Source organism: Chlamydotis macqueenii, chromosome 12 (genome assembly GCF_036417535.1).
Source record: "Chlamydotis macqueenii isolate bChlMac1 chromosome 12, bChlMac1.mat, whole genome shotgun sequence".
Classification (NCBI taxonomy): domain Eukaryota; kingdom Metazoa; phylum Chordata; class Aves; order Otidiformes; family Otididae; genus Chlamydotis; species Chlamydotis macqueenii.
In genome coordinates, this window is record NC_141567.1 from 18,559,863 (window position 1) to 18,572,407 (window position 12,545).

At 35.7% G+C, this 12,545-nt stretch overlaps 1 protein-coding gene across 8 annotated transcripts in view; it reads left to right on the top strand.

The window, feature by feature from the left end:
- Window positions 1–12,545, top strand: part of HERC1 (HECT and RLD domain containing E3 ubiquitin protein ligase family member 1) — a 102,109-nt gene that overhangs the window by 18,824 nt on the left and 70,740 nt on the right. For all 8 annotated transcript variants that reach the window (XM_086756864.1, XM_086756857.1, XM_086756863.1 and 5 more), the window contains exons 2-12: window positions 177–1,132; window positions 2,378–2,473; window positions 2,784–2,978; window positions 3,948–4,259; window positions 4,947–5,043; window positions 6,637–6,780; window positions 8,274–8,401; window positions 9,276–9,420; window positions 9,514–9,685; window positions 10,771–10,905; window positions 12,205–12,370. In XM_086756864.1, the coding sequence (XP_086612990.1) occupies window positions 203–1,132; window positions 2,378–2,473; window positions 2,784–2,978; window positions 3,948–4,259; window positions 4,947–5,043; window positions 6,637–6,780; window positions 8,274–8,401; window positions 9,276–9,420; window positions 9,514–9,685; window positions 10,771–10,905; window positions 12,205–12,370 (2,520 nt within the window). In that variant the 5' untranslated portion in view covers window positions 177–202. The remainder of the gene's footprint in view (window positions 1–176; window positions 1,133–2,377; window positions 2,474–2,783; window positions 2,979–3,947; window positions 4,260–4,946; window positions 5,044–6,636; window positions 6,781–8,273; window positions 8,402–9,275; window positions 9,421–9,513; window positions 9,686–10,770; window positions 10,906–12,204; window positions 12,371–12,545) is intronic.

Sequence of the window (12,545 nt, forward strand, 5' to 3'; positions counted from 1 at the left end):
GATCTGAAATCTGTGTTGCAGCACTTTTATGGGTGAAATGTTGGAATTTTGGTAATTCTTGGTGGTTAATCTTTTGCTACTTGCTTTCTTAAAGATTTATTAGAATTTGTCCCACTGTGAGTGAGAAGTTCTGTAGATTATATTGCATGCCTATTTACAGTTTTTTTCATCTTCAGGACTAATGGCAAAGGAGTAAACCAATATGGCAGCTATGGTCCCACCTGTGAAGCTGAAGTGGCTTGAACATCTAAACAGCTCCTGGATCACCGAAGACAGTGAATCTATTGCAACGAGGGAGGGAGTTTCTATCTTATACACCAAGTTAGTCAGCAATAAAGAAGTAGTGCCATTGCCCCAGCAGGTTCTGTGCCTCAAAGGACCTCAATTACCAGATTTTGAGCGGGAATCCCTATCTAGTGATGAACAGGACCACTACTTGGATGCTCTTCTTAGCAGCCAGCTGGCACTGGCGAAGATGGTATGCTCAGACTCTCCGTTTGCTGGAGCACTTCGAAAACGTCTCCTTGTGTTACAGCGTGTCTTCTATGCACTTTCTAATAAATACCATGATAAGGGTAAGGTGAAACAACAGCAGCACTCACCAGAAAGCAGTTCTGGATCAACAGATGTGCATTCTGTCAGTGAACGTCCTAGGTCAAGTACAGATGCGCTCATAGAAATGGGGGTTCGGACTGGATTAAGCCTGTTATTTGCACTGCTAAGACAAAGTTGGATGATGCCCGCATCAGGACCTGGCCTCAGTCTTTGCAATGATGTTATCCATACTGCAATAGAAGTTGTGAGCTCTTTACCACCTTTATCTTTAGCAAATGAAAGCAAGATTCCACCAATGGGGCTGGACTGTTTATCACAAGTAACGACATTTCTTAAAGGAGTAACAATTCCAAACTCCGGGGCAGACACTTTAGGTCGTAGATTAGCTTCTGAATTGCTTCTTGGTTTGGCTGCTCAACGAGGTTCCTTGCGATATCTTCTTGAATGGATAGAAATGGCTTTAGGTGCTTCAGCTGTAGTAAACACCATGGAGAAGACCAAGTTGCTGCAAAGTCCAGAAGGGATGATCAGCTTTGATTGCTTTATGAGTATATTAACACAGATGCGACGATCTTTGGTAGGTATTGTAGCTTTGATTTTTCTACATTGCAAGTGTCGTTGCATTCTTCACTTTAAATAGTTTCTCAACACTGAATTCCAGTTTGCTGAATAGTTTACTTAATATATTTAAAAAGGGGGGGTTTTGTGAAATATTTTTTTTTGGTGTTTCCTTTGTTACCCACCATCTCTTTCTCTTCCTCCCTGCCCACCCATTTCCTTGTAGGTAAAGGAGATGAAACAACAAAGCAATCTCTGCATTGCCACTTTTGGCATTATGTTCTACCTTCAGGAAAATAATTAATTATGTACTTGATCCACTTGCACTTTACCTTTAAAAGTTAGACAGTATGGAACTGTTTTTAAGGCTTGCTTTGCTGAATTTGCTTAGAATTCAAAGTTTTGCAGTGTGCCTTGTTCCTGTTCAAAGTTTTTTATATTGGACATTCCTGCTCTCCAGTTAAGCTAGACCTCTGCTTATACATTTTTTGAGAATCGGTAAGATTTGAGATATTTAGTATTTTTGCTATTGCTCAGAAATTAACGTGATAAGAAAATTAGCTAAGTTGTTGGAAGTATGGCACACTGCTTTGTATGGTAGGTGCTTACTTCTGGTCCTAGATGAGTATTCTTTTTAAAGCTTTGAAATCGTTGCACATCAGCAGCTGTGGCAAGCTTCTGCCTCATATACTCAGACTGAAACAGGGAAGGACTTTTTCCCTGAAGTGATCATTCTTTTCCCTCTTCTCAGGCTTGTAATGCTTGCTAATAAACATAAATTTTAAAAACTAAAATAATTTGAAGAATGGAGACCATGAGAAGAGCATGGCAGTGGCAGGATCTGAATTGGATTGAATGTCCTTATGGGCAACTTTATTTGTTCTTGGTTTTGGACTAGATGTAAAATTAGAGACCAAAATGTAGAAAATATATAAACACAAAAATAATAATAATTAATATTTTAAATTAAATAATAATCACTTTAAACACAGAACAAAACAGCATTAGAAGACATTAACTCTGAACCGAGATATTTTCACAAAAATGAATAAATAAGAATGTTTAACTAGCACTTGTCATATGGTTTTTATCCTGAGGTATATGCAGTTATCGCAGCTCAGAGGAGAAGGGTAGTTTACTTATGCTTATAGAAAGAGTTTTTAATTTTGCTTGATTGTAAGAATAAATTCATAATGTGTTTTGTGCAGGTACACTATTGCTGTATGGAAGTATTTTTCTCATAATAACATTTAAAAATTAACAGGGGTCATCTGCTGATCGAAGTCAATGGAGAGAGCCAACTAGAACGTCTGATGGCTTATGTTCTCTTTATGAGGCAGCTCTGTGTTTATTTGAAGAGGTATGTCTTGAAACGAACCTTGATGTTATGGTAATTGTAGTTTACTTCCCCCTCACACATCTGACTGCTGTGTGCGGATGGGTATGGTCTAGTCTCTACTGAGTTATTCTGGAGTACAAAAGCAATGCAAAAGAAGGTGAAAAGCTAAGATGCAGAGAAACAAAGTAATTTGGGCATGCTAATGATACGGTGATGGATGTTTTGTGCTTTAGGCAGAGAGTCATGTTGAAGGGAAATGAAAGTTACATTAAACATTGTGACTATATGGAAATAAATGAAAATGCTACAGTGTACTAAATAATTTTAATAGGTGTGTCGAATGGCATCAGACTACTCAAGAACATGTGCCAGCCCGGACAGCATTCAAACGGGTGATGCTCCTATTGTTTCTGAGACCTGTGAAGTGTATGTTTGGGGTAGCAACAGCAGTCATCAACTGGTAGAAGGAACTCAAGAGAAAATACTTCAGCCTAAGCTTGCTCCAAGTTTTTCTGACGCACAGACGGTGGGTGACATTTATAGTGGCACAGTATGTAACATTTAACAGCTTCACAGTTAGAGTATGAAATTGGAAAATAGTACTTTATTTCTAAGTGTCATATTGTAATGAAGGTATGATGCGCAGAATTACTCACAGAAGTTATTTTACTGAAAGTGTCTCGCTTGCTTTATTGATGCCTGGAAAAAACATTCAGTTTCTTTTTTAATGACGCGTGCAGACCAATATCCACATAACACAAATGATTGAATTATCTAACCTGCTATGAATTGCATTTGCTTACATGTAGTTATAGGGTTTTTCTACTGTTGTTTTAAAGGTATCTTAATTACTTAATTTTCTTTTCCATTGGTGGTTTTCACATGAAGGTTGCCGAGTTTAAAAGCCCAAACCAGGCTGGCACAGCAGCCTTAATTAGCTTTCTGAAAATCAATATACAGTATGCTTTTTCTGCCCTTAGTCACAGATTCTGCAGTTGCAACTGAGCACTTCTATTGATGTGTGACACAGAATAGAAGAGTTTGCTCTTCTGTTACTGTGTTGGCTTTGCATTGTTGACTTAAGTAAAAGCATTTTTTTGGTCACTAGACAATTTGTCCATTTTCTGAAATTGTTTTTGTTGACTTCGCTGATATATTTTATATAGCAGTGGACTGCAGGACCAGGCATCATAAAGCAAGTTTATGCATTCAAAAAACTTCGTTTTGTAGTCCATAGAAGAGATGCAAATAAATAAAATAGATTAATCACTATTTACATCCTTTACCTCGAGAAAATAGATTTAGTAATAAAATATTTTTCAAGAATTTGAATTTTACTGCTGAAGTCCAAATTCTCCTTAATTTTTACATTATGTTCTGTTAAAAGTTTATGTAAAGAAGTCTGACATCGTGTTTAAAAATAGACTTCTAGAGCTATATGTGAATTTCACATTTATCTAATCTTTTTTTGCTATTTCATCCTTTTTGTTTATAGATTGAAGCTGGACAATATTGTACTTTTGTTATTTCTACGGATGGTTCTGTTAGAGCCTGTGGTAAAGGCAGCTATGGGAGACTAGGACTGGGTGATTCCAATAATCAGTCCACATTGAAAAAATTGACTTTTGAGCCTCATAGGTCTATTAAAAAAGTATCATCTTCAAAAGGATCTGATGGTCACACATTAGCATTTACAACAGAAGGGGAAGTCTTCAGCTGGGGTGACGGTGATTATGGAAAATTGGGACATGGAAATAGTTCAACTCAGAAATATCCCAAACTTATTCAGGGTCCTCTGCAAGGAAAGGTATGTTTTGTATAGTAGAACGTTTATTTTTGTTCTGTTCAGTTGTCATATTATGTAAAGTTTGAAATATATAAGATCTTAAGAAAAAGTTCTGTTTTATCTAAACTTCTCTTTGAAGCAGGATCTGCTTTCAGCACAGCACTAAAAGTTATCGTTACCTTTAGGCATGTGATGTGGACAGTGGCATTGTCAGTAAACTTTCTCATAGTCTTAAGAGTAAAACTTGCTCATGTGCTTTTGCTGAACTGCAGTGACATTCCAGGAGATGATTGCTTTTTTTAGCTGCAATATTAGGACTCCTTATATGCAACTTTTTAGTGGCTTCATTTGGAAAGGGGCTTTGTATTGTCCTACAAGGCCTTCTCTTCCCTATCTATGTTTTAGGCAATGTTTTGAATGTCCACTGGTGCTTCTTTTTGCTGCTGTAAGACTAAGATATCATTATGTTAAATTTGCTTGATAAATAAATCCAGACCAGTTTTATATAAAACTTGACTGTGTACTAATTTCCACTTATCAAATATTAAATATAAAAATTTGCGAGGATTGATTTATGTGTGTGCTTGCTCCACACGAGTGAACAAATCGATTTACATAGACTGCTTCTGAAACTTGCCTTTCATAAGCTTTCAAACTTCCTATTGAATTTGTGTAAAAAGTTGATTTTTATTTTTGCATGTAATGTAGGTTGTTGTATGTGTATCTGCTGGATACAGACATAGCGCTGCTGTTACAGAAGATGGAGAGCTATATACCTGGGGAGAAGGAGACTTTGGAAGATTAGGTAATTTTAAATTTTCAGGAGATACTTTTGGAAGAATCCCTGGTTTTGGTAACGATACTATACATATATATACACCTTGTTTTCTTATTGTCCCCTCTAAATCCACATACATATGCACACAAGTGTGTGTATATAGGTGACTGCATTAAAACTAGTGCCGAGACTAGTTTTAATTTTACCAAGATTCTATTTTTGCTGATTTTTCTTTTCAAGAAAAGTTACCTTTATTCATTCATAAGATTATATATGATTGCCACTGCCACAACAGTAGACATTTTAAGTAAACTGGAATTCTAGGTAAACATGATCTAGTGATGGTAGGATGGTTCTTTGAGCAGTCATGAATAACTGACGAATAATATCAAGGATCTGATTCTAATGTGATACTAGTAAGGATACTTGACATTAAGTTTGCCAGAATGGCTTAATATAATTTTACCTTAATACATCTAAAAAGTTAAATTTAACTGAAATGAAAACCACAGTATTTCTGTTTGCTAGAAGTTCACTTGTCTGCTTTATCATCTTTACTGTACAGTTGGTGTGCCTAGTATAAAACCACCCTTCTCAAGCAGGTTCAGTTGAACCAACAGATTTTGCATAGGAAGTGGCTTCAAGTTGTGCTTTACTGCTGTCTTTACTTTGAATGTCATGTTTGCCAAGTAGAGGAGCGAAAGCAGGTGACTGCCAGGGACAGAGGATGAGGACAGTGTTTTGCAACTTAATCTGTTGCAGTTTTTCAAGGGAATCAGTAGAAGTGCTGAGCCTATCCTTACTGTTAAGACAACACTGGGGTAGAAGTTTAACCCATAGTTTTGAGGGAAATGTTCTTACTGAGTTTTTGGTTAATGTGGGGTTAATGTGGGGTTAATGTGGCTTTGGGGAGCTTGGAGAGTGCAATGGTGAGTTTCAGTACGCAGCTAGAAAGTAGCATTTAATTAGGTCGTAATAACTTGTTCACATTTAATCAATTTTGGATACCATGTAGTATTCTTTTCCCTCTGTTCCGCGTTTTTCTTCTGTATCTGCAGAATTTCTGTAGTTTATTAGACATGTAACTCATGCTTATTATGAAGTAGGTGATACTGGGATGTATTGGGCTTCTGCAGAAAGAACCAGTTAGAATTGTGACTGTGTAAAACTGTCTAGTTTGCTGGTTTTATGTCTGTGCAGTATGTACGCTTGTATTGACATTAGTAGGAGTGTGCCCTTACTTTAGCTTCCTTATGCTGTTCAGGCTACCTGCTGCCCAATATTAGGTAGTATAGCTACCTAATCAAGGCAGTTGTACAAGTAATTCTTTTTATTTCTTTTAAACTAGGTAGAAAATAGTCCTGTGATTTAGTGGCAGTAAAGTATGAACAAGTGTGCTGGACTATGTATTGTAAAAATGAGGTGTTTGTTAACCTTACTGCAGATCTGTTCCAAACCTTACTACAAATATTTGCAAAAAGTCTGCAGAAATTATAACTTGTGGTAATTACAATGTACATTGGTTTTGCAAAATCTTGCTGAAGTTACAAACCATAAATAGAACTTAAATCTTCAAAAAAAAGATTTTTTTTTTTTTTTTTTTCCTTTTCTCCCCTGTAGGTCATGGTGACAGCAACAGCCGCAACATTCCAACTTTAGTAAAAGATATTAGCAATGTAGGAGAGGTTTCCTGCGGTAGTTCACACACAATAGCTCTGTCCAAAGATGGGAGAACAGTATGGTCATTTGGAGGAGGAGATAATGGTATGTAAAACTAACATTTTGTTAGTAATCTTCGTCTTGTTACATCTACCTCATAGCCTCCATACTCCTTGCAGCTTGCAGTTTCAGGGTTTTTTCTTTGTCCTTTTGTAGCTATTCAAGAAAAGTATTTTAGTGAAGTCTAAATACAGTATTTGAAGTTTATCTGTAAGATTATAGACTTCAAAAATTGATTATCAGAAGGAAGATAGGTTTCACAGAGCAGAAAGCTCATTGAGTGCGTAAGCAATTCTGGAAAAAATGCTTTGCTGATAACTTTCAAATAAACTCACTTATTTGGTATGGCAATAACTGTATTCATGTACTAGGAACTGTTGCATTTAAACTGCCTCTTGGAGAAACCTGTTCCATCTCAAAAATGAAGGGCTTCTAGGCTTCATTGCCAATAGATGCTTTGTCAAAGAGTTTGTCATTCATTCTCTATTACTATATTTTGCTAAATTTGACTATGCTGCTAGATAAAAATTAAAACTCAAAATTAAAATTGCTGTATTATTGCTTCCCAGCCTAGTATGAGAAGAGAGGAAAATGCAGTCTACAGAAATCTCATAATCAAATTGGTAGTTAATAGAACTGGGTAGGAATTTGATTTTCATTCAAAAGCTAGCTGTGACACACGCATGTAGAATTGTGCCCACTCCTCTGTCTCCCTCTTTCTGTAATTTCAGTTGAAAAATCCGTTTTTAACAGGACAGGCATCTTAACCTTCAGTACTGGAATTTGCTCTTCTATTTCAGTAAATTATAAACAATTTGGTTTTTGGCTGTTAATAATGTGGTACTAAAATATTGTTGCAGGAAAGCTAAAACAACATGAATCAAAGTGTAACCTTTGTAGACGTTATTAGTTTTTGTAATGTATTTCACATTTGATTTTGATGGGGTTTTTTTGCTTCCTTTTGAGGAATATTTTTCTGTCAATACACTGACACAGTCTAGTGACAATTATCGTTTTTGAGGTCATTGATTGAAGCTGGTGAAGTTGTGAAGACAAATAGCTGTTTTCAAAAGAAACATAAAGGAGGAATAAGGGAATTGAAAGTATTAATGTTTACATGAATACACACAACTGTTAGGAAAAAATGCAGAAAAGTTGTTTTTTTCAGGTCACTTTATAAAGTAAGAGAGACAAATTTTTAAATCTTTTTTTTTCACTAAATATTAAAAGGTTTAGTGATTTGGAAGACTTCAGTAATTAAACAGTGAATGAATAGTGTGGATAAAGGCAATGAATAGTGTGGATATATGGAATTAATATTTCAAAATTTAAATGCACTACAATAAATACATATTTCCTGAAGTCTGTAATTACTGCAACTGAAAGAGAACAGATTTTATAAAAATTGTAATATATTTTAATTTTTAAAATATACTGTGATGTTTTTGGAAATCCAAAAATAATTCTTTTTCGATACTTCTTATTGTTGTAGTTTATGTGTTGAAAATACCTACCACTTGTGTTTCCTCCTTTTGTAGGCAAACTTGGTCATGGTGATACAAATAGAGTATATAAACCTAAAGTTATAGAAGCCCTGCAAGGAATGTTTATTCGAAAAGTTTGTGCTGGGAGCCAGTCTTCACTTGCCTTGACATCAACAGGGCAGGTAGGCAGAACCAAGTTTTCACTCAGATGATGAAAGCTGATGAAGATGGTGTGGGTTCATTTTTTCAGCATTTATTATTTTGACTGTTGAGAAAATATTCAATGAGTACTTAAATATTAGTAAAGTTCTGGATTAGAGATTGACTAAAGTACTGGGATCCTAATGTGCTAGAGTAATTTAAAATGTGCTGAAGATCCATGTATAAGTACACTTTTCAAGAGTCTGGCTTAGCCGTATAAAATGAATTATTTTTAGGTTAATAAGCGTAACTGCTGCAAAACCAAATTGTATTCAGGAAGCAAAGTGGGTTCTGGAAGCAAAAAGCAGTGAAATGCTTGTAATTTTTAACCCGTTAACAAACTCAGGTGGCTAAGTGACTAAGTTTTTTAAAATGTATCTGTATTTTAAAATATAGGCGTTAACTGAAAGCTTTATTTCTAATCTGAAAAATCTCGGGAGAGCTTGGAAATAAATGTTTAGGCGGTAAATGAGGACCCTTAGCGACTTGGAGTGTATACGTGTAATACGTATACAGTAAGCATTTCTACACACGTAACCTAACTGACCCCCACCCTCACCCCTCTGTGATTCAAAGGCAACGGGTTTTAAAAGTACGGATTAGGCGTGTTGAAGTTTGCTGTAGCAGTTTCTTTTCTTGCAGCAGCCTCCCCCATTGATGTGCTCTGTGGCCAGTGATCTGAGTGGCTGAGGGGAAGAAATTTAGATTATATGAAATGTATGTTAGAATCGTGAAAGTACTACGCGTGTTTTGTTGAAAGGGTAATTGCAATTACTGTGCAAATGGTTATCTGATATTTTGTTTGTTTGGTCGTCAGAAATAAGAATAAGACATTTTGTGGTTTGTTTACTCTAGGTTTATGCATGGGGCTGCGGTGCATGCCTCGGCTGTGGCTCTTCAGAGGCAACTGCTCTTAGACCCAAGCTTATTGAAGAACTGGCTGCTACAAGAATAGTTGATATTTCAATTGGTGACAGTCACTGTTTGGCACTTTCTCATGGTAAAACGAATAAGATGTGAAAATACATAATCCTTCTCTTGATCAAAAGCAATTATATCTCAGGTTTTGTTTTGCACCTTTTTATGTTTATAGATAATGAAGTTTATGCTTGGGGTAACAATTCAATGGGACAGTGTGGTCAGGGAAACTCTACTGGTCCCATTACTAAACCGAAGAAAGTAAGTGGTTTAGATGGAGTTGCAATTCAACAAATTTCAGCAGGAACGTCCCATAGCCTTGCCTGGACAGCTCTTCCAAGGGACAGGTAAGAATGACATTGGGGGACAGGTATAATTTTTATTATTTTTTTTTTTATGGAAGTCCACGTTGGGATACTTATAACTCATTCCTTAAGGTGTTAACAATGTTGTGCGTTTCAGGTATTCTGCTTGTACTGTTTTGGACTGGACAATCTTTTCTTCTCTCTTTCTCTTCTTCTCTTTCCTCCTTTTCTCTTCTTTTTTTGAACTGTTAAAGATTACAAGTGAAAATATAGCAGCAATTTGGATATCAGTTCTTTGTATATGAAGATTTCTTAACTGCTGTTAGACAAAAATTAACTCTGTTTACTAAAAATCAGTAAGTTAGGCAGTGGGAGGAGAAACAACTCTATTTTTTATTTTGTGCTATTTTTTATGGCTTTAGCAGTTTCCTTTAGTGTAACAAGAAATACCCTAAGCACAAGACTTCAGAAAATGGGAAGTTTAGACAAATTACTGGTGTGGATTTAAACATCTTAACAAATTTCTGGATGGTTACATGTTAACCTAAACTAAAACCAGGTACCTAAATAAGTAGTTTGATTATTAATATACAATAACTGAAATAATACTTACGCCATACACATAAGCAGATTTATACACACGTCAGATTTGTAGATGAACTAACACACAGGAATAGAAAAACTTACTATCTGGAAAATAATTCAGGAAGAATTTAAAATGCCCTGTTTTGAAGGGATTGATTAGATTGATTATCTTAGATAAATCAATTAAGAAACACTCAAATAGTACTAAGTTGGTACTACCCCTTTTGAACTCTCATTTCTACTAAAAACAGCTTTTGAGTACTGGTCAGCTTTTACATGAATCAGATTAAATACTTTATATTTATGGTGTTGTACATGTTTTTGTTCATAAATGTAGTCTTTGATTTGTAAAGGCCTTTTACAGAAAAGAGAGCAGAATATACCTTCAAGGATCAGAAAGTTAGTCTGCCTTGATCGTAATAGTTTGTTGTAAGAGAAAAAAAATGGTTCAGTTCAGCATGTACTCAACCTACCTAACTGTCAATTTATGAAAGCAGTTGGAATATTTTCAGTGGTTAACTTATTTTGATGTTTGGTTCCAGGCAAGTTGTGGCATGGCACAGACCCTACTGCGTAGACCTTGAAGAAAGTACCTTTTCGCATCTTCGTTCTTTTCTTGAGCACTACTGTGACAAAATTAACAGTGAAATTCCCCCTCTTCCTTTTCCTTCATCAAGGTATATACAGCATATGGATGTTACAGATTTTTATGATTTTTTTTTCTTTACAGCAGTAGTGCATGGCTTAGTCCTGATTACGCTTTAAGTCTGCTTTATTTGGTCTTGCAGATGCTGTTTATTGTTTGTATAACAGAGGAGCTTTTCAGTGCCTTCAAATGTAGCAGGATCTTTTCTCTGGAATTTACTTTAATTATGCATTGAATTAAAGATTTTCTTTCAGAGTTATCCTTTCAAACACAGTTTTCTATATAGTTGAAATGCATTTACTATTTCTGTACGTTATTTCTGCTTTGCGAGTTCTTCCTCCTGTAACCACTTTGAGTGGATACACACTGACTCTAATCTACTGATAATCTTAGGCAGAAAAAAACCTCTTCAAGTGATAATCCATCAGTTCATACATTCAGTTATTGACTAGCACATATATGATGCTCCGACCCGGGCATGTATAGTTGCCATTGTGTTTTGAGTTGGGATCAATGCTCTGAAAAAACCCTGTTTCTATGGAACACAGGATATTTTTCTACATGTGTTTTTAGCATGTGAGGGTGGACTGTTCCTTTCTTGCAACTCAAGGTCTCTGATCACCTCTGGAGAAAAAGAAATCGTTCAGAATGCATTAAAGGCTTTTTAAAGGTCATCTATGACTCTGTTGTTCAGGTTATGTCAATTAGCATAATTTTTCTGTCTGAGTGAACAAAATGAAGAAAGGCAAGTAAATTTTTTCAGGAACTGATTTGTCTTATGAAACTTTGTAATGAGATGTTATATTACCGTTACAGCAGTTTGCTTCTGGTACAGACAGAGATTAGTAGTGGGCGATTTGGGATATTTCATTATCAGTTCCATGGGCGTTTGGGTTTTTGGGGGCTTTTTTCCCCCTTTTAAGATAGGATATTCCATTAATCTTGAAAATGCAAGCTGTTTCTCTACAAATGTGAGATCCATAGACATGAAATATCTCTGAGATTTGAAATATATATGCAAGAAGCATTCTCCATGCTTTAGATTTGGGGAGCCTTTATACATTTCCACAAATTAATATTTTCTGGAAGGTGCTCCAGCAAATTAAATGCAACAAAAAGACATTTTTCTGTATTCTGGTTTTGGTGGTTGTTCTTTTAAGCAGATTGGCAGTAGGTTTTCAGAGGGGTTTCTGTAAAGCCCAGTTGTAATTCACTTATTTGATTTTGCATACCAGAAAGATGAGAGTTTAAAAACTTTGTGCACAAAGGAAGTGAAAGGAAGTAAGGCTAATAATCAGAGAGATTAACAAAGGTGTATTTCTTTTTACAGGGAACATCACAATTTTCTTAAATTGTGTTTGAAGCTGCTTTCTAATCATCTTGCACTTGCACTGGCTGGAGGTGTAGCTACTAGCATTCTTGGCCGGCAGGCTGGTCCTCTTCGAAATTTGTTGTTCAGACTGATGGACTCTTCTGTCCCTGATGAAATTCAGGAAGTAAGTATTGCTTTTTTGTTTATATGTGAAAATTGTGTTACCTTCTTGTCTTTCTTTCTTTGGCTGTGTAATTAAAGATTTCTCTAACTTTCTGAACTAGACACTCTGGTGAATATGATTCTGACTTACCAGTTTTACTCATTAAAGTTAAAAAAATTAATCCCCATCACTGTTT